This window comes from Geotrypetes seraphini, chromosome 15, assembly GCF_902459505.1.
Source record: "Geotrypetes seraphini chromosome 15, aGeoSer1.1, whole genome shotgun sequence".
Classification (NCBI taxonomy): Eukaryota; Metazoa; Chordata; class Amphibia; order Gymnophiona; family Dermophiidae; genus Geotrypetes; species Geotrypetes seraphini.
This window is the reverse complement of record NC_047098.1, coordinates 63,568,721-63,596,089: the sequence shown is the minus strand read 5'-3', so window position 1 is coordinate 63,596,089 and position 27,369 is coordinate 63,568,721. Positions and strand designations below refer to the sequence as shown.

Here is a 27,369-nt window from a genome sequence, read left to right as displayed (position 1 = left end):
GGAGGTTGGAGCACCTCAGGTGCTGTCTTGACAGGGTTGTCATCCAGCAGCAGCATAGCAGCATGGCATCTCTCCCCCCCCCCCACAACCTCTTATTTGCTTTCGCCTTGGTGCTTCTTAAATTCTTCTATTCTTCACCAGCCATGAGAAGGGATGCCTACCCGCTGATTATGCTGAACCAGAATCCACCCTCTGACATAACTTCCTGTTCACAAGACCATAGAGGGAAAGCTTATGATGGTGTGAGCACAGGGTAGGAGATCCTGCTTGCTGCCTATGGAGAACAGAAGGATTTAAAAGGTAAGGAGAGTGCAGTTAGGAGACACCCCCCTCCCCCATCACCAAAGGATAGCATTCCATGCACCATCTTCCTTCCGTCCTGGACAGGAAGGTAGCCTATCTTGCTGCTGCTGTTGCTGCCACTGTCAATTCATGTAAATTTTATAGGACCTATTTTTATACTGTTCATTACAGCCTGTTAAGTGCCGAATATAGCACTTAACCAGTTATAGTTTGACTGGCTTCGTACACCCAGAAATTCAATGCTAGTGACAATCAGCACAATTTTGATCTCCACTGGCTGATTATAAGGTCCTTAATGTGGACTTTATTTTCAAAGCACATGGATGTCTCAAAATGCCCAAATGGACTTCCATGTCCTTGAAACATCCAAATCCCAATTTTGCAAAGGAAGAAAAGGGCCGTCCCACATTGCAGTACGTACAAATAGCAAAGGGGCGTGTTATGGACAGTTTTGGGGTGAGATTAGAAAAGGCCCACAATCAGGACGTCCAACAGTGATGATCAAACAGGAAAAAACATCAAGGCCTAAAAAGAATGTCCTAAGTTAGACCTGTTTGTCACGTCCAGGGTACAAAAACATGCTCTATTTAAGCAGTTAACTTTAACCAGTTAAGTGCCAATTTCATACCTGGAATACCTTCAAAGTACAATGTTCCCCTGCAAATTCATGGTTTGTGAATCGCGGACTCACTAATTTGCGGTATGCTCCGACCGCCTCTTCCTGTACTAAAGTCAGGCTACACCAATCAGGAGCTGCATTAAGTGACTTGCCCAGGGTCAGAAGGAGCAGCGTGGATTTCAACCCACAACCTCAGGGTGCTCAGGCTATAGCTTTAAACACTGCGCCACTCTAGAAATCAAAATGTAGTAGAAGTGAGCCAAGTATAGGATAATCAAGACATTGTGACATCACTGATGAGTTTGGCTCTTAGGCATTGGTGGAATGAGACATTATGATGTCACAATATCAGCTCTAGTCTGGTTATCAGAGGCTGAAACTTTTCACACTATTTATTTATTCAATTTTCTATACCATTCTCCCAGGGGAGCTCAGAATGGTTTACCAGACGTCCGGAAAAACCCGGACATGTCACATAGTAACATAGTAACATAGTAGATGACGGCAGATAAAGACCCGGATGGTCCATCCAGTCTGCCCAACCTGATTCAATTTAAATTTTTTTTTTTTTTTTTTTAATTTTTTTTTCTTCTTAGCTATTTCTGGGCAAGAATCCAAAGCTTTACCCGGTACTGTGCTTGGGTTCCAACTGCCGAAAATCTCTGTTAAGACTTACTCCAGCCCATCTACACCCTCCCAGCCATTGAAGCCCTCCCCTGCCCATCCTCCACCAAACGGCCATACACAGACACAGACCGTACAAGTCTGCCCAGTAACTGGCCTAGTTCAATCTTTAATATTATTTTCTGATTCTAAATCTTCTGTGTTCATCCCACGCTTCTTTGAACTCAGTCACAGTTTTACTCTCCACCACCTCTCTCGGGAGCGCATTCCACACTGTTTAGAGTGCTGCCGATGCTGCTCTTTGTAGGTCTCTCGGTTGGAGGGTCAGCGGGATTCGGACGGGAGGAAGAGATAGAAAGATGGGAGGGTCAGTGGGGGTGGGGGCAGAGGGGGGGGGTGGGAGGGAAGTGCTGCTGTAGGCGAATCCAGAGACATTTGGGATAGGTTTCCGGGGACTAGAGCTTACTTCTGGGGTAGGACTTATATTAAGACATACCCCGAAAATCATGCTAGGGCTTATTTTCAGGGTAAGTCTTATTTTCAGGGAAACACGGTAGTACCGTAAATTTAAACAAATATAGAATCAAGTAGAAGAAATAGACACCGAATGAACTATAATAGTTGGGAAAAAAAAAAGAGTTCAAGTCTTACTTCAGGTTCCACTGCCCCTGCCATTGAGGGCTGGAAAAAGAAGTAGGCCTAAGACCACACTTGAATCTGACCTGTGATGTTTTCACCTGTTGGTAACAGGGACTGAAGTTCCATAAAAGTGGAACCTCTACATAAAAAGTCCGAAAAGACAGGGTGATACTTAGAGGGAGATGGCAGGAGAGAAAGAGAATGCTAGATGGTAAGAGAGGAATACTAGTGGGTGAGATAGATGAGTAAAATGGTGCGGTTGAATATCAAATAAGGGCCATGGGGATGCGACCAGGCCATAGAAGGGGAGAATATTAGGCAAAAATGAGAAGGAAAGGGGGCGAGAGGAGGGAGATGGATGTTGCCGGTTAGGGACAGAAAATAAAAGGAGATGCTGGGATTGTGTAATTATTTCTTTAAAGTGTGACAATCTTAAAAGTTGTTTATTTATTTATAATTTAGCAACTGCCTTTATGAAGAGACACATTGAAAATGGTATACAACAGATTGGGCTGGACATGGTCAGCTTATATTGTAGTAACAGTATAGTTATAATAAAATGCTTCAGTATCAGCACACAGTGAGAGAGATAAACTTGGAAATAACCAAATTAAAATAACATACAATTCACAGTCAGTATTACACAGATCACAACACAGTAGAGTATTCACATGACTGAAATAAGATAACTTGCAAGAGAAATGACTGCTTGCCACAGGTAGCAGACGAGACGTGGCTGGATGAAGGTTAGCTAAGTGTATGTGCTGTACTACCCCAGGACATAGGGGGGGAGGGGGGGGAAAAGCTCCGCCCTAGCCTAGCAGAAGCCTGCGGCACAACCTAACTCTCCAGCTCCCCCATCTACCTTCGCCAGTCGCTGTAATTTTAAAACTTTGGCCAGTCACTACACAGTGTCAATGAGCAGGCCTACCCTGGAAGTCTTCATTCTGCAATGACTTCCTGTTCCCATGTAGGCGGAACACTGCAGAATGAAAGGTTCCAAGGCAGGCCTGCTCATTGACACTGCCCGAAGATTGTCAAATTACAGCAGCCGGGAGGAGGTAGATAGGGGAGTGGAGCCATAACTGACCGCCAATATTTGAAGAGGCCATGGCCCCTGTGGCCTCCTGCTGTTCCAATGCCTATGCAACTGGATGACTTTTGCCAATTAATTTAAAAATCCCATTTAATTCTTTCTATATATCAGAATACGTGGGGTTTTTCCCATGAAACCCATCAGTCAGCTTCACACTCATTTAATAGTGTAATACTAGACTCCACCGACCAAGTCTACTATGAACTGATCGGGTAAAGCCGATAAATGGCCTCTGGGCTATTCATTGAAACCATATGGGTTCAGGCATGCACTGAGTTTTGAGGGAGATTTTTAATTGTTGAGTCGCTGTTCTACCTGGAAGGTCAACCAGTCTGCCCTCTATTTTCATCTGCTAACATTTCTGTCAGGTTGAGAAAGCGTATCCTGTCTGGAAAGCAGATGCATAAGTCCCCAGGCAGCTGGTAGCTTGCATGTGCTATTTAAGAGGTTAGTTTCATGGAACTACCTGTTTTTTAACAAAGGCCACTTGGAGAAAAATGTCAGAGCAGGCCAACTCAAAGACAGGCCTTCACATCCTTAACAGGAAGCTAAAATCAGTAGAGACAGACCTAACTGGCATAATGTCAACTGCAGGAACAAGCTGTACAGCAGCAGCAGCAGCAGCAGCAGCAGCAAGAAGACAGCTGTGAGGCAGGTCCCAGAGCTCACATTTATCTCTGCCTTAATACAAAAACAGGAACATTTGTCACTGGACTCCAAAATTACCTAAATTAAGTGTGCAATGAAGATTGCAGGAAGAGATGAATCAAAGCCAGGAGACCTCTTGGCACTGACAGAAGAAAACTTATTTTGTACTCTATACCACCCTATCAGTGACACTCAGGTGGGTGAATCTGAATTGCTTAATTGTAAACTCAGTGTGAAATACCATCATGCCACAGGATCTAATCCTATTAATTATATTAAACTATTAATGCAATGAACAGAGAACATAAGAACATAAGCAATGCCTCTGCTGGGTCAGACCTGAGGTCCATCGTGCCCAGAAGTCCGCTCACGTGGCGGCCCAACAGGTCCAGGACCTGTGCAGTAATCCTCTATCTATACCCCTCTATCCCCTTTCCCAGCAGGAAATTGTCCAATCCTTTCTTGAACTCCAGTACTGTACTCTGCCCTATTACGCCCTCTGGAAGCGCATTCCAGGTGTCCACCACACGTTGGGTAAAGAAGAACTTCCTAGCATTCGTTCTGAACCTGTCCCCTTTCAACTTTTCTGAATGCCCTCTTGTTCTTTTATTATTCGAAAGTTTGAAGAATCTGTCCCTCTCTACTCTCTCTATGCCCGTTATGATCTTGTAAGTCTCTATCAGAAAAGATCACATAGCCTAAGTAGTCTATCCATCTACACCAGCTACTAATCTGTCCAACCTCTTCAGGGAAGGAGTGGCTTAGTGGTTAGAACAGCTGCCTCAGAACCCTGAGTTCCGTTCCCACTGCAGCTCCTTTTGACTCTGGGCAAGTCACTTAACACTTCATTGCTGCAGGTACAAATAATTACCAGTCGTAACATATGTAAACCACTTAGATTGTAACCACAGAAAAAATGTGATCTATCAAGTCTTATCCCCTTCTAGTCTTTCTTGAATTCAGATGTAGTCTTTGTCTCCACCACTTCCACTGGGAGACTGTTTCATGCATCCATCGCCCTTTTTGAAAATAAATATTTTCTTAGATTATTCCTGAGTCAGTCCCTTTTCATCCTCATCCTATAAGCCCTTGTTCCAAAGCAGTTGAATTATGTGGACAGGACCATGCAAACTATGAGGACTTACTTGACTGAACACAAGAGCCTCTTAAATATACAACCAAAATCATCCCTTCTGGGAACCCACTGTATGGAACAAGTTCATTCATTTGTGGAATTATCCTAGATCATTACTGAACAAATTCAAGGCCTTCTTGAGGGGTGGAGACAGGGCCAACCCCAAGGGTATCTGATACTCTAGTCTAGGCAAAGTTTCAACTGTGACTCCCCTATAGCTTAAGGTTTCCACACCATGTCCCTGGTGATGTCCAGAATCTCTCTCCTTCCCTATTCCCCCTCCTCCTCATGGTGTTCAGCATTTCTCTCCCTCACCTCCACTCCCCCAGTCTTCAGCATCTTCCCATCTAACCCCTGTTCAGCAGTTTCCCTTCTCTTTCTTACCCCTCAGCATGCCGACACAACACTACTTGTGGCCATCAGAAGAAAAGAAAAGACTTTTTGGTTTATAGATCTAGAGTTATAGCTTTGGGAGGTTCCTTTGTTTTAAAATTTCCTGCGAAATGCTGTATCTCATTAAAAGGAAAATCTTTTTTTTTGAACCCAAACAATTGTTACAATTTGTTGCGGCCAAGGAAGGGGGGTGGGTAGTAACCATTGGTTCAATAGTGGCTCCTACAGTTTAGTAAACCGGCTGCCGGAAGTAGTCTCTCCTACTTCTATTATGTCCTGATAAATTATTTATTGTATTTCTTTGTTAAATTTACTTAGATCTTGGATCATTGTGGACGAAATAATGAATAGTATTTTCCTTATATTTCTTTGGTTGGGAGTTACCATCCATTGTTTTTTCTTATATTGTAATCCTCATTCATATTCAAGAAGAGAGGTGCTTGTTTAAAATGTAAAATTTGAATAAAATATAAATACAAAACAATTTCTGATAGGCGATTATATCAAATTTGAATAAAACTTGAAAACTTAAATATCACTGCTTTACATTGGTTAATCATTCCACTGAAGGGGTTAGAGGGATTTTCACTGGTAGTTTCTAGAAAGTGTCATTTAAAATCTATGGATAGTGGACTTGTACATTTAGCAGTGCATTCTAAACATGTAATTCCTTTTAAATACTGGGCCCAAACTTTATATTAAAAACTTAAAAAATGAACAAAGAATATTTCATTTTCACCTAAACAACTGTAGGAACTTCATAGGCTCTTTTAATACATTCTTTTTTTATATATTCACCAGCCCTTCCTTTCTTTTATCATGTGGCAGAACTGATGGATTTCATCATTTTCTACCTCCTGCGCACAAATCCTTCCACCGGAGTCTCTGCTGAGAAATTTTGTAGATGCGCAAGGTTTGCAAGCTATTAGTGCGATGAAGCATTGCCACTTTTTTGCACATCCTCCCCGGATACCCACACCGCAGTTCTCCAGCTCCTGCTTCTCGCCGACCTTCATTTGCCCTGACCTCATTTGCTTGCCCTACTGCTCAATCTTCATCTGTTCTCAGCTTTGGATCTCATTCAGCTATATTAGAAGTGGAAAAACAGGGGGATGTCAGGAAGCAGGAAAAAAATGAAAGTATATTAAGTTAGCAAATGAAATGTAATCAGGTGCATTTTCTGTTTGGGCTGTCATTATTAGATTTCCTTTGGTTTAATGAGAGCCATTTCTGGATCTTTTCGGCAGGGTCCAGCCTGGATTCTTTTTGCTACTGTATCTGAGGTGGTTTACTGCCCTTAGTCTACAGAAACCCCTTAAACGCTTGCCAAAATACTTATTTATTTATGATTTCAAGCAATTTCTTCATCTCCTCCTTGCTCTGGATCCCAAATTATAAATAAAGATACTGAAATGGTCATGGCAAAAAAGTCATGTGCATTTAGTAACAAACATTTCAGCTTGGGGCAGTCACACACATGTAGGAGCCTTGCCAAATTCCTTCAGCAGCCCAAATATTGTATCTTTATGGAGAAAAATATATTAATTTATTTCTTCTGGGTCCCATGCAACTTTGGTCTTTTTCCATATTTTTTTTTGGAACTGGATTACTGCAAAGAGTTAGATCACATAACAGCACTGTAAACTGTCCATGCAACCCTGGGCAAGTCACTTAATCCCCCCATTGCCCCAAATGAAATAATCCCTCCATTTTATTTAAAAAAATATTTTTCACATTTTGGCCCGTTTATATTATCTATTATTCAAAGTAGTTTACTTACCTCTACAGTTCCACCTCAATGGAAATCTGCATCAATTACTCCTATAGTTAAAAACCATAAAATCAGTATTAACGAGTTATCCAATTACCGCCCAATAGCTAACCTACCATTCCTTGCAAAACTCACAGAAAAATTAATATTTAATCAACTTTCTGATTTCATTGAAAAAACTAATGCACTACACCCGAACCAAACGGGATTCAGAAAATTTCACAACACTGAATACTCATTAATAGGTCTAACCTCTAACATCCAATATTATCTAAATTGCAAATAAAATCATTTTTCCTACCTTTGCTGTCTGGTGATTTCATGAGTCTCTGGTTGCACTTCCTTTTGACTGTGTATCCAATATTTCTTTCTTTCTGCCTCCTGCATGCTTCCTCTCCTCCGGACCTCATTCCCTTCCTCAACCAACATCTCTCTCTGTCCCACCATGAGTCCAACTTTTCTTCCTATCTCCTCCACCCCTATTGGCAACAAGTCTCACCCCCCCCTCTCTCTCTCTCTCTCTCTGTCCATCTGTCTTGAAAGATTCAGGCATCTCTCCCACCCTCTCTACTGCCACATACATTTCTCCCTCTCTCATCCCCTGGATCATGTGCAGCATTTTTCACCACTGCCCACCAGCCCCATGCCCATTTCTCCTTCTATCACTCCTCTCCAGCACTATGTCTAGCATTCCTCCCCCTTGCAATTCCCTTCAATCTGTCCCCCACCACCATATCCGACATTTCTCCCTCTCATTCTTCTCTCCCCATACATCTCCCTCTCCTCTCTCTTTGGCCAATTTTCCTTTCCCCATGTGCCACCATCTTTCCCTCTCATACCCAACAATTCTCCCTTTCTATTCCCTCCCTCCTATGTCCCAAGTTAGTGCCCCCTTCCTCCCTCTCTTCTGTGTCCCATGTCCGTGCCCCCTCCCTGCATGTAAGTAGTTGCCCGTCTGTAGAAGCCACCACTGCCTCCAGGGATCCCTCCTTCCTGCCCACCTCCTGCTGCAGCCAGAGATTCCTCCCTCCCTGCCTGTGCCTGCCCCCCTCCCCCCGAAGCCGACCCAATTCTTGTTCGAGATGCACTTGCTCCTTCTGTCTACAGAGGGGATGGCACAAGCAGTGATTCACACGCTGCACATGGCTGACCCAGAAGCCTTCTCTCCGATATCAACTCTGACATCGGAGAGAAGGTTTCTGGGTCAACTACTTATGTGCAGCGTGTGAATTTCTGAGTGCGCTGTCCATGCAATCAGTGCTGCTGAAAACCAAAGGGGTGAGTGCAGTTCGAAAAAGGTGGTAACTGTCGTCTTTGGGAACGGGGGCAGGCAGTGATCGCTGGAAGTGGCTGTGGGGGTGGGTTGGGGGTGGAGCGGGCATGAATGTGGGATCCCCAGCGGTGGTGCCGGCCGCCTCTAAACATGGGTGGGAATTGGCAGCCAGGTCACGTACCCCCAAGGGTACATGTACCACGTGTTGAGAAACACTGTGCTAGACTGTATAAGAGAGAGGTATAACCAGCAGAAGAAAAGAGGTGTTGATGTCCCTTTATGGGTCATTGCTGAGGCCCCACTTGGAGTATTCTGTTTAGTTTTGGAGGCTGTATCTGGCTATGGATGTAAAATGACTTGAAGCGATCCAGAGGAAGGCAACAAAAATGGTGTGGGGCCTGCACCAAAAGACATGAAGAGAATGGAAGACCTGAATATGTATAAAGAAGAGGAGAGGGACAGGGGAGATATAATACAGACATTAAAATACTTGAAAGGTATTAATATAGCAACTAATCTTTTCCAGAGAAGTGAAAATGGTAAAACTAGAGGACGTGAATTTATTTATTTTTAATATTCTTTATTCATTTTTAAAACTTCAATTGTGCACAAAAGATGATGCATTTACATAAATTAATATTATTATCACACAATGTATTTAATAGAATAAAGACAAGACTTACTTTCTCCCACCCACTTTTCAATTTACAAACACCTCAAAAAATATTTGTAATCAACCCTTCTATATTTCTTAACAATTGCCAAAACATATCCCCCTCCCCGGATGTGCATGTTTTCCCCAATTTATACAAATAAATCAATCTTTACAATATTTAGTTAATGGTTTCCAAACTTCCATAAATTTTGTATAATAACCCTTCTGAATGGCCAAAAACATTTCCATTTTAAAGATATAACATAGGGACATGAATTGAGGTTGCAGGGTGGTAGACTTAGGAGTATTGTCAGAAAAGTATTTTTCACGGAGAGAGTGGTTGAGATGAAAATGGTGACAGAATTTAAAATGCTGGGATGAACATAGTGGATTTCTAATGTGAAAATGAATGGTATAAAAAAACAAAACTCAACCCAGACAAAACTAAATTCATCTTCCTAGAAAATAACAAAATCCCAACCATAACCAACTTAGAAATCAACTCTATCAACTACCCTTTGCAAACCACCCTAAAACTTCTAGGTATGACTATTGACAGAGGCTGCACCATGCAACCACAAATTAACAAAACAATACAGAAATCTTTCACAGTTATGAGAAACCTTAGACAAGTTCGAAAATTCTTCGAAAAAACACAATTTCAGCTCCTGGACAATCTCTAATCCTAAGTATCCTAGACTATTGCAACATCCTCTACCTCCACTGCCCTGCAATAATGATTAAATAACTACAGACAATTCAGAATACAGCTCTGAGACTCGTCTATTCATTGAAAAAACATGATCACATTACTGAGGCATTCATCAATTCTCACTGGCTTCCAATCCAGGAAAGAATACAATTTAAATTCTACTGTATACTATTTAAAACTGTAAATGGAGACAGCCCAACCTACCTAAACGACCGCCTCATCCAAACCACCTCTACCAGGCATAGAAAAACACAACCCCCATTCACTTACCCCCCAACCAAAGAAGTAAAACGGAAAAACTATACAACGGACTACTGGCCACTCAGGCAGCGAAGATAGACAACCAAGTCTCCAACCTATTGACAACAACCCCAGACTACAAGATGTTCACAAAGGAAATAAAAACTATACTCTTCAAGAAATCCCTTAATAAAGCTTAATACCATGATAAAGCTTAACCCCCCTCTTACTATCCCCTCCCTAACCCCAGATCCTACTTTTCCCTCTCTTGGAAACCTTCTCTGATCTAACATTGTAACCCTTCTTCCATAACTCTTTTTGTAATCCGCTTTGAACCGAAAGGTAATGGCGGAATAGAAATCTGTAATGTAATGGTTGTGTGTGTGTTTGTGTTGAATGGAGCTTAGATGGCAACAGGTGTGAAGAACTAAGGCTGGTACCAAGCAAGCTTGCACAGTCTGTATCCTGTATATGGCAATTTGGTTTAGGATTGGCTGGGGAGGGCTTTGACAGGAACTCCAGTAATTTGTAATAAGGACAGTGCTGGGCAGACTTATGGTCTGTATCCTGCAAATGACAAGATGGTTTGGATAGGCTGGAGTGAGCTTTGACGGCAACTCCAGTAGTTGGATCTTAAAGACAGTATTGGGTGGACTTTTATGGTCTCTGTCCCAGAAATGTCAAAGAAAGACTTGCGCAGACTGGATCCAAGTTTCCAAGTTTATTTAACATTTGATATACCACAATGGAGGAACATCTATGCGGTTTGCATGTAAAATTAAAATGATATATAAAAAAGGGTAGAGCTACAATATTAATAGTAAAGACAATTAAATAAAAGATTAAAAGCTGATTATGTGCTCACTGTTTCAGATTGATCTCTGCTAGGCTCATTTTATTAATTGTTAACCAAACGCATCTGTAAACAAGAAAGTTTTTAATAATGTTTAAAACGTTTTTTATCTGCCGTTGTTTACGTTACTATATTACATTTTCTCTAATGATTTCCTCAATCAAGTATGTACAGAACCTTAAGTGATTCCGTGGTTTTAAACTCAAATGGATGGAACATTTTAGAAATCAATACTTTTGCTGAAACTTGAAGTACCCAATAGGACAAATGGACATGAGCCAGCATTGAAAGACCCCTTTTAATGGGCAACCCCTCAAATAAACACACAGAACAAAAATAAGCTTCTCAAAGTTACTATTTTTGATAATACTATGGGGCAGCTTTGCACCTTTATAAAACAGGCTTGTATAGATTTATACCTGCCCGAGTTATTACATCAAGCTTCGTCCCTAGCAGTATTCAAATCAATGCTAAAATTTCACTTCTTCAAGGTTGCTTTTAACTCCTGACCCCACTCGCTGGTAAAGCAGACATGCCAGCCTGGGAAACTCCCTAACCTCCTACTTATCCTGTTTAACTGTTGATTAGATTGTAAACTCTACTGATCGGGGACTGTCATGTGAATGTTTTACTGTACAGCGCTGGGTATGTCTAGCAATGCTATAAAAATGATGATTAGTACTAGTAGAAGAGGCTCTCCCCATCCTGCCTCAGGACACCTGCATCTGAAAACATAAGAATTGCCATACTGGGAGAGCCTGAAGGCCCATCAAGCCCAGTATTCTGCCATCTTAATAATGGTTTATGGGCTTCTCTCTTATGATATTATCCAAACCTTTCTTAAACCTTGCTAAGCTAATCAATTTCACAACATTCTCCGGCAACGAATTCCAGAGTTTAATTACACATTGAGTGAAGAAATATTTTCTCCAGTTTGTTTGAAATCTACTACTTAGTAGTTTCATTGCATGCTCACTAGCCCTAGTATTTAAAAAAAAGAGTAAACAAGTGATTCACATCTACTCGTTCCACTCTATCCAGTATTTTATAGATCTCTATCATATCTTTCCTGAGCCATCTCTTTTCCAGACTGAAGAGCCCTAGCTGCTTTAGCTTTTTCTCATAGGGAAGTCGTCTCATCCTTTTTAGCATTTTTGTCGCTCTTCTCTGTACTTTTTCTAATTCTGCTGTATCTTTTTTGAGACGCAGCGACCAGAACTGCACACAATATTCAAGGTGCACACCATAGAGCAATGCAAAGACTGATAACATTTTTCCTTTCCTAATAATTCCTAAAATTCTATTTGCTTTCTTAGGTGCCGCTGCGCACTGAGCTGAGAACGTGAACGTATCCTCAATAATGACACCTAGATCCTTTTTCTGGCCAATGACTCCTAACACAGAACTCAGCATCATATTGCTACAGTTCAGGTTCCTCTTTTTCACATGTATCACTTGCTCACATTAAATGTCATCTGCCATTTTGATGCCCAGTCTTCCAGTCTCACAAAGTCCTCTTGCAATTTTTCACAATCCTCTTGCGATTTAACAACTTTGAACAATTTTGTGTCATCAGCAAATTTAATTATCTCAGTAGTTATTCCCATTTTTAGATCTTTGATAAATATGTTAAAAAGCAGACCCCTGGTGAACCCCAATATTTATTTCAAAAAATACCCTTCTCAAATGTCATTTCAATTTTCTTAGTCCAAGTTATCCAGAGGTCCAGAGCATGAGCCAGTGAGGTTAATTCCCTTTCTAGTGTGATTGTAAAACACATACAACACACGGGGATCTGAGGCTCAGCCCCTTTGATAGTAACTAAAAAGTTCAGGAGCTATTCATAGTGGATTTACACCTCTGGATAACTTGGACTAAGAAAATTGAAATGACATTTGAGAAGAGTATTTTTTGAAATGAATATATGTTCTTTCTCATCCTGTATATAATTTTGGTGAACCCCAATATTTACCCTTCTCCATTGAGAATATTGACCATTTAATCCTACTTAGGTTTTCAGGATATCCATAAGGAATATACATGAAAGATTTGCATGCAATGGATGCAGTGTATGCAAATCAATCTCATGCATATTCATTGTAGATATGCTTTACAGAATTTCCACCTTAGATTATAAATCCCCCAGGAACAGGGAAATACCCAACTGTAAGTCACCTAAGACACCTTGAGCTACAGTTGGGAAAAAACCTCCAGGCATGAGCTAAATCCAGACTCTGTTCCTTACATATAGAAAACATCCTTTATTAAATTACCCCATCGTGGGGAAATCACTCGCATCTTTTTGTGTGGGTAGAATTTTGCAAGTAAAGTGGGTGCGTAGATATGAAAATATCATCCCGCCATGTTCTTTTCCTCCCCCAGCCTACACGTGCTGCCCGAGAACAACTCACAGATTTTAAAGCAATATTGGAGATAGGAAGTGCTAGGCAGCCAGCTTATTGGGGGTGGGGGGGGGGGGTAAATTGCTTTTTAGCAAAACGGTTTCCATTGTGGGAAAACTTCCTTGGATTCTCCATGCCAGTGACCTTCCAACTGCACTTAAAGTGACTTTGCACATTACTCTGGGGGTTTTTGTCTGTTCAGAAACACATCCACTCATTCAGGCACTTTCTTGATGATTATACTCTTGGCTGCATCGGACACTCAACCAGAGTCATTTTTAATATTTATAATTCCATTAATTTTCTAGGTCACTTAAAGCTTATGTAATATACAGGGCAGACGGTTGTTTATCCACAGGTCAGCCACAGGAGTGCTGGCGTCAAGGCTTCCTACTACTGCTCCAAATGATTTACCTTCATGTTCCTGTGGTGGGGGCATTTAGAAGTGCAGGAGCAGCTGATTTTTCTTCTTTCTCAGTTGTTGAATTATGAGCTAGTCAAGGAGGCTATACCCTTTTGTAGTGTGGACTGGCTTCATCTTGCCAGGTCACTACTGACCTGAGCCCTATTTCAATTAACAATTTAAGGAGAGATCCTATCAGAGGAGGACCCAGCAGGGCCATATGGCCCAGGCCTCAGAAAGAAAAGGGGCATTTGTTTAGAAAAAAAATGTTTCGTTTAATATTTTGTTAATGCAGAATCACAGGTTAGTGATTCTCACAGTACATGAATAATGATGCAGTTTGTGATCAACCTATTTATTTAGACTGCCTGCAGCCTGATGTTTCCAGGCCACATCTTAAAGGAACTGGGCATTAACAGATTTAATTCCCCTTTCCTCCTGAACCCAATCCTCCCCCTCACACTTAAAGACCCCATCACACCCCCCTTCCCTCAAAGGCCTCTCACCTCCCAGGTGTATCTGTAGAACTGTAGAAATCATAGTACCAATATTCAGCCAAAGCAAGGCAACATGCTGTCTGCCTGACACCAGTGCTTGACCCGGATAATCAATGCTGGGCTATTTCCAGTAATCAGCATTGAATATCTGGTGGTTTCATTGGTTGGCTTTAATTTAACTGGCTAAGCTGATATTCAGTGCTGGCAAGCTAAATTAATAGCAGGCAGAGATAGGAATAAGAACTTAGCCGGCCAGCACTTGAATATTTGTGGCCAGCACATGAATATTTGTGGCTAGCCGGGTAGTGGTTAACTACTAACTCCAAATATTCAGTGGAGATAATCAGCTATCTCTCCCACTGAATATTAGCTCTTAGCTGGCCAAACACTATTTAACCAGAAAGGGCACTGGGTTCAAAATGGTGCTGGTGATTTCTATTAATAGTCTCATGGTACTACTGCTAGGAATCAGGCCGATGTATATTTGATCCCTAGCGGTAGTACCACAAAAGATTACTGCTAGGGGTCACTGGTGCCATTTTGAATCAGGGATTTCTACAAGTAAGCCTGGTGATTATGGAAGGGTGGGAGGTCTTTGGAAGAAAGGGGAACTCATCAGGAGAGGATTTATGATATATCTGGCTTTTAGTTTATAAATTACAAGTTCCAGGACTCTTCTAATCCAATGGCCCAGGTCTCTGTGATTCTCTAGAAAGCCCTGCCTTCTTATCAACAAGCTATCAGTTTAAAATGAAAAAATAATGGGAAATAACATTGATAAATTATGTTTCATTCTGTTCGCCATCTAAAATAGTATAGAAAATTAAACATCATTCTGTGTTATTTCTGTGTTCCTGGCCAATTATTTGAGACATCCAGTCCTCCTAGACAAGTGCTTCTGGGTCGTACAATAATAAATAAAAGTGTAGATCTCTTTCAGAAGCTACAAATGATATTCTCATCTCCTGTCGAGGAAGATAAGTGATGGCCTGTGAGGTTCATTTGAATCATGACACTCGGGGCCGGCTCAGCTTATGGACTAGGTGAGCCTATGGACTAGTATGTCTCCCTCCACTATCTTACCATGAGCCAGTATCTCTTCTCTCTCAAGCCCCTACAGCTACCTTCCACCCTGGTCTACCTTCATACTCTAGAGCGGTGTTTCTGAACCAAATCCTTGAGGTGTACCTATTCCCATCAGGTTTTCAGGATATCCACAATAACTATGTATGAACTAGATTTGAATGCATTGCTTCCTTGGAATGTACATCTCTCTCCTGCATATTCATTGTAGATATCCTGAAAACCTGATGGCACTAGGTGTACCTAAAGGACTGGATTCAGAAGCACTGCTCTAGAGGGTGTGAGCAACACCAGCAGCAGTAGTCCACACACGCTGCCTGTGCCCAGCCTGGAGCCTTCCCTCTGCCTCTCCCTGCTCCATCTGATGCAACTTCCTGTTTCTGGTGGGGCAGAACACAACAGAAGGAAGGCTCCACACTGGTCATGGATTGCTATTACTGTAGGTGGCTCCTTAGAGTGTGAAGGTGCACAGTGGAGAGGGGGGGGGGGGTTGAAAGAAAAGAGGAGATACTGGATTGCGGATGGGGAGAGGGAGGGAGTGGAGAGAGATACTGAATTATGGGTGGGTGGGCGCTGCCACACCAGTGCATAAAGTTGGCTTAGTGTACTAGAGTCCCTTGAGCCTTGGTAAACATCCACAGGGATGTTTCTGTTCTGTTTCTTCTGACTAATGATGCCGATAGGGGCCAAGAAGCAGGATCCACTGTATAGGGTCTTAATTCCCATCCCCTCTTCCCCAATTTTAAATTCCACTTTTAGTTAAAAAAATCCCACAACTTTAATTTTGCTTTAAGAAAAATGCATAAAAGACTTATTCAACATAATTAGCAGAAAAATCTGTTTCAATTTTCATGGAACCTCTCAGAGGCATGTAGGAACATTTGCTTGTTCAGCTGAACAGCAGCCAGAACCTTTCTGCAGGAACACTGTGTCTGTGGGGTTTGATGGAAGTTTCATTCCAAACACTTTGGAGATGGGGGGGGGGGGGGGGAGGGAAATAGGAAGCCCAGCTATGTCAGATCTCAATTCTAATTGTAAACTAGGGTATGCCAGCATTTTCTGAAGCGGCAAGGATTCATCTGTATCAGGCTAGTTATATCTTGTAAGAATTATATGCAGCCTGTTCTTTGAATAGCAGAAGGTAGGGCAGGTTGTGAAGGTGATGCATTTCTGTAGGCCCAGTACTAAAAAAGCAGGGTACTTAACACTGTCTTAATGATTGTGTACACTAGCATGGGGTGTGTGCTGGCTAGGACTGAAGCACATTGGCTGAACCGTGGAAAAGTCTAGTATTATAACGGTAGGGAATTCTATCGAGGTCACGCTTTCTAAGACTAACAGGATCATATATCTCAATGCATGCTGAACATCAGGCTGGTTAATCCATTTGTGCTATTTTTATGTCTGTCTGTTCTTCTGCACAGCCTCTCATCTCCCTGTCTTTAGCTGCATCACCACAAGGATTTATTTGCAATGCCTTATGCATAGGAGCTAGCTCTGTGGGTGCCAGTAGGTGCTCAGCAAACTGCGTCACTGTGTCCAGAGAGGGGTAAAAAAATATTGGGTTTGGTACCACCATCATTTTAAAAGTTGGCAGCACAAAAAGTGACAGAGGAACCTCCATCCACAGCCCATTCTAGTATCAACCTCTGCTTTAAAATCTGTGAGTTGTTCTCGGGCAGCACGTGTAGGCTGGGGGGAGGAAAAGAACATGGCGGGATGATATTTTCACATCTACGCACCCACTTTACTTGCAAAATATAAAATGCCTCTTTGAGAAAAACTGTAGTATTTCAGTAGTGAATGGTTAGGCAAGCAGCCATTTTATTTCCAGTGGCCTCAAACTCCAACAATTTAGGCCACAGTGTGTAGAGCTAGAGGAGTCAGAAGTGGGGAGGACCCTGGTGATGAAATTTCAGTGTGGAGAGAAAACATTGAAATGGATGACTCTACACGTCTGCTGCGAGAAAAACAAAGGGCAATTTTCAAAGCCACGGTAAACCCTTGCCGGCCCTAATTGGGAGCACTTACTTTAGAAGTGTAGGTTTCCAAATTGAGCTATTAATTATTTCTATAGCACTACCAGATGCACGCAGCGCTACACAGTCACAAAGAAGAAAACAGTCCCTGCTTGGAAGAGCTTACAATCTAAGCAGCCAAGGCAGACAAACAGGATGTCATGGATACAGTTAAGGGGAACGGTTAATCAGCTGGCTGGGTTGAAGGGCAAAGAAGTAGGGTTAAGAATTGAAAGCTATATCAAAAATGTGGGTTTTCACTTCAGTCTGCTTTTAAACACAGGAAGGGGATTGACGGACAAACTCTGGTAATTTATTCCAGGCATAGGGAGCAGCTAGATGAAAGGAATTGGCAGTGGAGGAGAAGGGTACAGCTAAGAGTGGCTTATCTGAGAAATGGAGTTCTCTGGGAGGTGGATAAGGAGCAAAAAGCGAAGAGAGATATTGAGGGGCAGCAGAATGATCAAACTTGTAGGTCAGCAATAAGATCTTAAACTGTATGCAATGGCAGTTAGGGAGCCAGTGAAGTAACTTTAGGAGAAGGGTGACATAAGCGTAGCGAGGTTGGTAGAAGATGAGTCAGGGTTTTTCTCAATAACAGACTCCAGGAACTTGCCCAAACCTTTCTTAAAACCAGCTACGCTATCCACTCTTACCATATCCTCTGGCAAAGCGTTCCAGAGCTTAACTATTCTCTGAGTGAAAATCTTTTTCCTCCTATTGATTTTAAAAGTATTTCCCTGTCGACTGTCCCCTAGTCTTTGTAATTTTTGACAGTGAAAAATCAATTCAGATCCATTTTGGGAAAAACAAACAAAAATTCAATAACCATCAATTTCCCTCCATTTCCCAGTAGAACCCACATCATAATATTTACCTTAAGGCATGAAAGTACCACATGTTGCTTGCTTTCTTAACTCCAGATAATTCTGCTAGACCCTGATGGCCAACTATTCCACAAAACCAAAGCAGCCACTCTTACCCAAGCTCCCAAAAAGTTGGCACTAGCACCCTGAGCAGTGCTCTATAGTTGGATCTAATTCCATGGATCACAGCATACCACTTTGGTTTATTCTTCAAAAATAACACTTCATGTTCACCCAGCACCCTGAAAACCAAAGCTAAAATCTTAAACCTAACTCATACAGATTTATTTAAGTATTTATATAGCCTTAGGCAGGGGTGTCAAATGTCTGTCCTCGAGGGCCACAATCCAGTCTGGTTTTCAGGATTTCCCCAATGAATATGCATGAGATCTATTAGAATACAATGAAAGCAATGCATGCAAATAGATATTCATTGAAGAAATCCTGAAAACCCGACTGGATTGCAGCCCTCGAGGACAGACATTTGACACCCCTTGCCTAAGAGGTTTATATTCAGGGCTCAAGTATTTCTCCCTATCTGTCCCAGTGGGCTTACAATCTGACTAATGAACCTTGGGCAATGGAGTGTTAAGTGACTTGCCCAGGGTCACAAGGAGCAGCGCTGGGCTTGAACCTGCAACCTCAGGGTTAAGAGGCTGCAGTCTTAACCACTATGGCATTTAGTGCTCCAGGCCATGCTAGAAACCTCTACTACAACTTAGTAAATAGGGGGGAGGGGAGGTATGTGTGTTAAACCAAGAAACACCCGTGACATTCCCATTTCTACACCCCCTTTTTTTGACTCGCAAGTAAAATTTAGATGCGGACCCTGCACTTAAATTTACATGCGTAACTTTAATTAAAATTAGCATCAATAATTGCTCATTAAGATCCCAATTAATGATGCCTATTGGCATGCTATTCAATTAAATTATTTATGCTAATTGGGCGTGCACCCATATTTGCTGTGCAATTTTTAGTGCTTTTTATAGAATTTGGGGGTTAGTGAGTTCAATGGCAAAATTAGCATGGTCGTTCCCACTCTGCTTGCTTCCTAAAATTAACATGTAACAATTTAGCTTGTTCACCATTGGGCCATTTTTGTTGCATTAGACACATGTTAGCAACTTAACACAGCATAGTAAAAAGGCCCCATAGTCTGAAGTGGAATAAAATGTTATAGCGGAAACAGGAAGTTGTCAGAGAGGCCGGGCCGCAGTGGACAGAAGATGCAAGGACTGGGGGCAGGGAATAACTACCGCCATCTGGTGACTTTTTCAGAAAACTAAAGGTAGATGCGGCAGCGAAGGGGGTAGAATGGGAAAAATGCCGATTGTGGGGAGGAGAGTAAAAACATTAAATGCCGGGAAAGAGAACAGCAGAGAGGACTGGCAGCAAAATGCTGCTCCCTCAAGAGTGGCACCTGAGGCCACTGTCTCAATTTGCCTCATTATAGGGCCACCCCTGCCCCTACAGATTTCAACAATTTAAGAAATCAGAAAGCCATGAAGTGAAGTCCATAACTTTTGGAAATATCAATGGATCCAGAATAACTTTCATTAATCTTTTTTTTTTTTTTTTTTGCTCAGGGTTTCAAAATTGTTAAAGAAATCTAGGGTGAAAATAAAAATTTGAGAAAGATCTGTTAAACCTGAAAAACAACAGCAAATTTTTAACAGAGGTGTTTGTCTTTGCCCAAGGTACAGATTAAAACTGCCCACAGTTCATATAAATGCCTTACCTTACCTTTAAAAATTACTCCTTCTCCCCTTTTAGCAAACTGTGCTAGATTTTTTTAGCATGGTCTGGCAAGGTAACTGATCCGACGCTCATAGGAATTCTACGGAGCTAAAAACCTCTAGCGCAGCTTGATAAAAGGGTCCTTAGGTTTGCCAAAGCTTATCACGTCCTCTCCCCTATTAGTTTTCTGATTTTGTCTAGTTGCTTTTGATTTTGGATGTTACCTTGACCCCACAGAGGTCCAACATCCAGGTCATCCAACTTTATTTCACCAGCTGTTCAGTTGTCCCCTAGTTTCCTGCCTTCCTGGCACAAAATGTTGGTCTTTTCTCCACCTGGTAATTAACACATTTGGCATACTTTAGTTGGTACTTGATTCTATTTGACCTCTGAAAAATTGAACTGGCATAAAATGGAAAGGGGGAAGTGTTAGGGAAAGACGGGGCCCACCTAAAGTATTTGTTTTATCTCCATGGTAATAGATAATGGTGCTAAAGGAAGGTGCTGATGGTGTAAATTAGATCATTTACCTCTGCTTTGGATTTGCCAGTATGGGGGGAGAGGAAGGAGGGCTGATAAGTGCACTAGAATATTTGCTGCACCCCACTTACTACTACTACTACTTATCACTTATATAGCGCTGAAAGTGTACGCAGCACTGTACATTGCTATTTATAGACGGTCCCTGCTCAGAAGAGCTTACAATCTAATTTGGACAGACAGACGTGACATAGAGCAGTGTTTCTCATCTTGGTCCTGGAGTACCCCCTTGCCAGTCAGGTTTTCAGGATATCCACAATGAATGTACATGAACTTCATTTGCATGCACTGCCTCCATTATATGCAAATTTCTTTCTTGCATATTCATGGTGGATATCCTGAAAATCTGACTGGCAAGGGGGTACTTCAGGACCGAGTTGAGAAACACTGACATAGAGGGTGGGGGATGCAGAACCCAAATTGAGAGGAGTTAGGAGTCAAAAGCACTATACTTCACATGTATAGTAACTTTGGTGGGGATGAGCTGAGCTGCACAAAGCCAATAATGGCACTTTGCCTTTTAACAGGAAGTCTCTCAGCACTTTGGGGCCAATGCAAAAAGCTTCCCATGGTTTTGCCTTAGTTTTATTGTGGGATAGCAATGAAGAAAGGGTTTCAGACCCGGATGCACTAAAGACACTGTGCGTCTAATGATCATTGCTAAACCAGTTGAACCGGTTTAGCATCGACCTAATTTAACTGACCAATGTACACAAAGGCTCACTGTTTGCTTTTCCATGCATCTGTTGCAGCCTCCAACTCTGCTATGCAAACAACCTCATTACTATTAAAACAAGGTCATTAATATTAAAATCAGCCCACCAATCAATGCCCTAACATTGCTTTGTGATGCACAAATATAACAATTACTTCTAATAACCCAAAAAAACCAAAAGGTCTAGACTGTGTTACCGACAGGTCTGCCATATTGTCCCGATAAAAAAGAGAGACGGAGGGATGGACAATCCTTCTTGCCTCGGAAACTCAGACTTCCATGCTCCCAACACCCCTCCCCCCCCCCCCCGCGAAGACTGCAGCCATCTGAAACCCCCCTATGCTCCCAACTCTCCTCCCATGAAGATTGTCAGCAGGAGGGATGTCCACTCCCTCCTGCTTTGGCCATCTGGACCACTCCCACACCCCAGACTGCCCATAACTCCCTACCCCCACACTCCCCCTGACACCAAGGCCCTGCTGGGATAGGAGGAGTCAGGTCAGACCCCCCCTTCAGCTCAAGACCCCCCCCCCCCAACGCATCCCTCGTACCTTGTAGAAATCTAGCAAAAGGGATGCCCTCTCCCTCCTGCCGGCAGGCCCACCTCTTCAAAATGGCAGGCCTTCCCCTTCCCAGTGCATCCCATAGAAGGGGCTTAAGGTATCTGAACCAATCAGAGTCTTAGGCCTTTCTCAGTGCATCCAAGGATGCACCAGGAAAGGGGCTTAAGGCTCTGATTGGCCCAGGTGCCTAAGGTCCCTCCAATAGGATGCACAGGGAAGGGGAAGGCCCACCATTTTGAAGAGGTAGGCCTGCCAGCAGGAGGGAGTAGGTATCCCTCTTACCAGATTTCTACAACACGGTACAAGGGTGAGATGGGGGTGCTTGAGCTCAGGGGTGGTTCTGACCTGACTCCTTCTAGCCCACCAGGGTCTTCTCTTGAAGACTTGGTGGGATGGGTCAGAAGGGGGGCCTTGGGGGTGTCCAGGTTTTGGGCAGTTAGGGGAGTGGAGGTGGTCGGGTGGCAGGAAGGATCACCATCCCTCCTACTTACTTATTTTTAAGTTGTTGTGGAGAGGTGCTATCGTTAGGGAGGTTCCAGATGACCCAGGCAGGAGGGAGTGGGCATCTCTCCGGTTTTTTTTTTTTTTTGGGGGGGAGGGGGGATGTTGTTGCAAGAGGGACAGCCATCGTCGAGGAAGTGGGTTGGCATTACTTTTTTTTTTTTAAAGGGGACAAGTATTGTGCATGTGTAACACACGCACATCTGTGACATTTAAAAAAAATAAAAGCCTTCCTGCCCCTAAACAGCTGAGTGGCAGGAGGCTACTTCAGGGCTTCCGCTGCCACTCAGCTGTTTGGACTTCCCCTGGCAGCTCTGCGCATGTATGAAAGTCACTTTTCTAATTACTGATGGGGTGAGATTACGGCCGAGCTCCGCAAAATTAATTTGCATGAAAATTTGGTTGAACATTGATCGCTATTTTAAAATTGGACAATTAATTGGTCCACAGCAACCCACATGGGTTTTAACACCAATTTTTAGTGCATCCGGGACTCATTATGAGTATTAACTCACATGGAAATCCTTACTGCAGTTGCATTTAAATGAATGCAAATTCAGTGAAAGAGCTATCCCGCAGTATTAAAAACTAACAAAAAACCCAACTCTGGGTCACACAATTACCACAGAAAATATATGCCAGGGACCAGGGCAGTGTAGGAGGGTTGGTTGAGAGGAGTGGCCAACCTTCTCTATCCTCAATCTGACCACTGTGCACTCCCCCCCATCCACAGATGAAATGCAGTTCTCCCTGGTGATCTAACCTCCCCTCTAATAACACAACCCCTGACATCCATGACAGTCTGCATTGGCCTCACATCCTGTTCCCTCTGGTAGTCTAGTGGCACTTCCTAGGGGTTTAATTATTTTTAGTTGGGGGTTAGGGTCCGAAGAGGAGGAGGGCCACTAGATCACAAGTAAAATTTTTACGGGGGGGAACAAGGGGCCGAATTAAAGGATAGGCTTGTGTGCCTAGGAGCCCTCGGAAGAATTAATCCTGCCCTGAGGGCACTAGACTACCAAGAATGTTTAAGGGGATGAGAGGGATAATTTTAAAAAAATTTATCCTTTCAGTGACTGAACCAGTTACAGCTCACACCATGACAGGAAGGGAGACATCTGTCAATGAGCTGCGGATAACTACTGCAGCAGTAATTTGCATGCTCACTGATTACTACATCCCACGTCAATTTTTTTTGTGGGAACCCTTCAACATAAATCACAAGCTCACAATATCCCATCCCCAAAGAGCTTATATTGTAAGTCTAAGCAAAGTTACTGCAAAAGTGAGTGAAATAATGGAGACCTCTATATTGACTCCCATGTCTGGTTCATATTCACAAATCTTTAGTAAATTGGAAGGTAGATGTGTTGTATTGTGATATCATGCATGTCATATCGCTTTAAGGAGTGTATCTTCCTAATAAGGACTAGTACCATTTGATTGCACAGATTCCACAGCCAGTGTCGTTTCAATCATGTGTATTTTGCAATTTTAACTCCTAGAATCTAGACATGTATATTTTCTGCTATCACTTTTCTGGCACCTTGTGCCCAGGAGGGAATTCTGAATATTTGTGACAAATTCCTCCTGCAGACAACTTAACTCTTTCCGTCCTGGCTCTTGCATTACAAATTGCTTGCCTGGATTTGGAAAGCTGCTGGTATTCTGCCCCCTGCCAAACCCCAGAGGGGCTGATTGGTGGACATAAGGTGTGGCCTGAAGCGAGGCGATGCCAAATGCAATGTCAAAACGAGCGAATTCCACTCGGGCTCGTGCAACCCACCTTTGTTTCCCAGCTGCTGCAGCGCGCGCACAATCTCTCTCCCTCTCGAGAAAAGTTAATATTTTAACCAGCAGGAGCCGTGGAAAACTAGGAACTGCCTTTCCCTCCCTCCCCCCCACCCTTCCCTTTTTTCTCTCTCACTCTCTCGTTCCCCAGCTCCATGCGGTCTGCTCCAGCTCTGCTCGCTCGGGAGGGCGCCAAGTGGCCCACTTCGCCAGGCCAGCTGTCAACGGCGGAGCACGAGGGCGGCCTGCGTCCTGGCCGCGTGCTAGCCGAGCTCCAGCGCGCGCCCCCCTCCAACGACTTTGCTCGGACCATGCTCCGCTCCCGCGCGGCGGCAGTAGGCGGAGGAGGGGGGCAGGTGACTTGAAGGTCACCTGATTTCGTGCGCGAGCCCTACCTATCAAAGGAGAGGAGCTGAAGAGCGGCCAGAGGGAGGGAGATTTCGACTTGCCGGGGGCTGGAGGACCATTTGGGCAGCGGCGTCTCTGGAACTATGTCCCAGCCGGCTAGCAGGATGCAGTCCAAAAGGGCCGGGATCCGGGCGGCCGTGGTACTAATAGGGTTATTGCACAAATCTCGCAAACAAAACCGAGAGAAAAGGTAAACGCCGACTTCTCTTCTTTTCTATTGCCAGGTCAACGTGGTCAGTGTTTCATCTTGATTTGAGATTTTTAACCAAGTTTGCAGGTTTTGCCGACTCCACTGATCCTCCAGGCATAAAAATGAGTTACCACTTTTTTTTTTTTTCTCTTCACTCTGTTTTGGTAATTGGGTTTGCAATACATGGTGGTGTTTTTCTTTTAATTGCCTTTGCATTTTCAAAAGAAATACAAATATTGAGCGTTTCACCTTGGCTGTCATCCACTGACTCAGCTTTGTGTGGGGAGGTTGTTACTTGACGTTGAAGAACTAATTGCTTTTGATTTTGTACCTGAGAGCACATCACAAGGGGAAAAAAATAGCACAAAATCTGTTACCTTTTTGTTTCTGTTTAATTGCCTCCCATTCCTTAGAAATATTTAATTCTATCTTGGATTTATGGAGAAAGATGCTTGATTGAGGATTTTACTAACTTTTTTCCGTTAGCCTGATGCACTAAGCTGCTGTTGATGAAAGATGGTGTCTAGTAATTTTGCCTTATGATTAATTAATGGAATAATGCAGTGGGGGGGGGGGGGGAGGAAACAGGACTGATAGACTAGTCACATAGGATATGCCTATAAGTGATGTATATGTTGAATCATCACTGAGATGGGTGTTCACAGTAAATGGATATTATAGTAGAATTTACTGTATTTACACAGCTTAAGGATTTCAGTGCAATATGGATGTGATTGGTACTCACTGATTAAACAATACAAAGAGGCTGGGCTGAACCAAAATGATTCACATATGTCAGGGGTGTCCAATGTCGGTCCTCAGGGCCGCAGTCCAGTCAGGTTTTCAGGATTTCCCCAATGAATATGCATGAGATCTATTAGCATGCAAATAGACCTCATGTATATTCTTTGGGGAAATCCTGAAAATCCAACTGGACTGTGGCCCTCGAGGACCGACATTGGACACCCCTGACATATGTGGAATGCAACTAAGCATGACTCTTATTAGATTATGAGATATAGAATGACACGGGGACAAATATTTCCCCATCCCCGCAGGAACTTATTTTCCCATCCTGGCAAGTTCTTTTCCTGCTATAAGCGCCGTCCTCATCTGCACAAGCCTCAAACACTTTATGTTAAATCTTTTTTTTATTGCGAATGCAAAGCACAAGCCTCAAACACTTTAAAATCATAAGTGTTTGAGGCTTGTGCGGTTAAAGCAGAGTGTACAGGAATTGGATAGGGACAGCAACAAAACTCACGGGGATGGGATGGGGAAATTGAGTTCCTACAGGGATGGGGACAAATTTGTCCCCATGTCATTCTCTACTATGAGAGACTGAGGCATGGGGGGGGGGGGAAGGCAAATGATGCTTAAGTTGTTGGTGAGAGCCAGTGCAGAAAGCCACATGGTATGGCCACATGTGTGCGGCTTTTACCGCAGACTTAATACTGTAGCCATGCAGAAAGCTAATGACAAGCAGATTTATGTGTGCAAGAAGTTGGGCGTAATCAAGGGAAGCCTGAAGGGTGCAAAGATTCAGTAGCAAGATCTCGATTCTATAAACGGTACCTAAACATTAGACACCGAATTATGTGGTGCATAGTGGCTGTCAATCTTCAGTTAGACGCCATTTACACAATTGCGCCTAGGCACCCCCTATTTATGCCAGGGATTTCTTGGCCTAAATACCAGTGCCTACACACCCAAGATCTGCCCTTAACCATTCCCACTTTCTGGTAGGCACCTTGGGCTACCTTCCCACTGAAATTGGTAGGTGCCTACTGATTTAGGCACCTAACTAGCAATTCATTTTAATTTAAGAGAGCTATTGAGCCAATTAACACTGGGTTTTACTAAATGGCGCTAGAGGTTTTTAGTGCGGGCCGGCGAGGTAAATGCTGCGATGCTCATAGGAATTCTATGAGCGTTGGAGCATTTACTTTGCTGGCCCGTGCTAAAATCCTCTTGCGCCATTTAGTAAAAGGAGCCCTCCTGCACAAAAGAAAGCTTTTCAAGGTTTATTAAAAATTTAATCTAAAATTCAAAGCGGTGTACAATAAAGCACAGTTACTTACCGTAACAGGTGTTATCCAGGGACAGCAGGCAGATATTCTTGACTGATGGGTGACGGCACCGACGGAGCCCCGGTACGGACAATTTTAGAGTGATCTCACTCTAAGAACTTTTAGAAAGTTCTAGCTCGGCCGCACCGCGCACGCGCGAGTGCCTTCCCGCCCGACAGAGGCGCGCGGTCCCTCAGTTAGTATAAGCCAGCTAAGAAGCCAACCCGGGGAGGTGGGTGGGACGCAAGAATATCTGCCTGCTGTCCCTGGATAACACCTGTTACGGTAAGTAACTGTGCTTTATCCCAGGACAAGCAGGCAGCTATTCTTGACTGATGGGTGACCTCCAAGCTAACAAAAAGAGGGATGGAGGGAAGGTTGGCCATTAGGAAAACAAATTTTGCAAAACAGATTGGCCGAAGTGACCATCCCTTCTGGAGAATGTATCCAGACAATAATGAGATGTAAAAGTGTGAACTGAGGACCAAGTAGCAGCCTTGCAGATTTCCTCAATAGGAGTGGAACGGAGGAAAGCTACAGATGCTGCCATTGCTCTGACTTTATGGGCTGTGACAGAACCTTCCAGTGTCAGTCCGGTCTGAGCATAACAGAATGAAATGCA

The 27,369-nt window shown here is 43.1% G+C and overlaps 1 protein-coding gene and 1 long non-coding RNA gene across 11 annotated transcripts in view; one reads left to right on the top strand and one right to left on the bottom strand.

The window, feature by feature from the left end:
* LOC117349351 overlaps positions 1-24,354 on the bottom strand; it is a 38,902-nt gene extending 14,548 nt beyond the window's left edge. The window contains exons 1-2 of one of the 3 annotated variants that reach the window (XR_004537140.1): positions 24,217-24,354; positions 7,238-7,278 (exon numbers count right to left, since the gene is read on the bottom strand). This is a non-coding gene — a long non-coding RNA (uncharacterized LOC117349351). Of the gene's footprint in view, positions 1-7,237; positions 7,279-7,529; positions 7,549-24,216 lie in introns of those variants that run through there. The other 2 variants (XR_004537141.1, XR_004537142.1) reach the window with 2 other exon arrangements.
* The window catches only part of RAP1GAP2 (RAP1 GTPase activating protein 2), a 358,594-nt gene that overhangs the window by 93,273 nt on the left and 237,952 nt on the right, over positions 1-27,369 (top strand). For 6 of the 8 annotated variants that reach the window (XR_004537138.1, XM_033922700.1, XM_033922696.1 and 3 more), the window contains exon 1: positions 24,537-24,678. The exons of 1 other annotated variant lie outside the window; for it this stretch is intronic. Coding sequence is in view for 6 of the 7 variants with exons in the window: in XM_033922700.1 (XP_033778591.1) it covers positions 24,572-24,678 (107 nt within the window). In the remaining variant the exon portion in view is untranslated. Of the gene's footprint in view, positions 1-24,536; positions 24,679-27,369 lie in introns of those variants that run through there. One more of the 8 variants, XM_033922697.1, reaches the window with a different exon arrangement.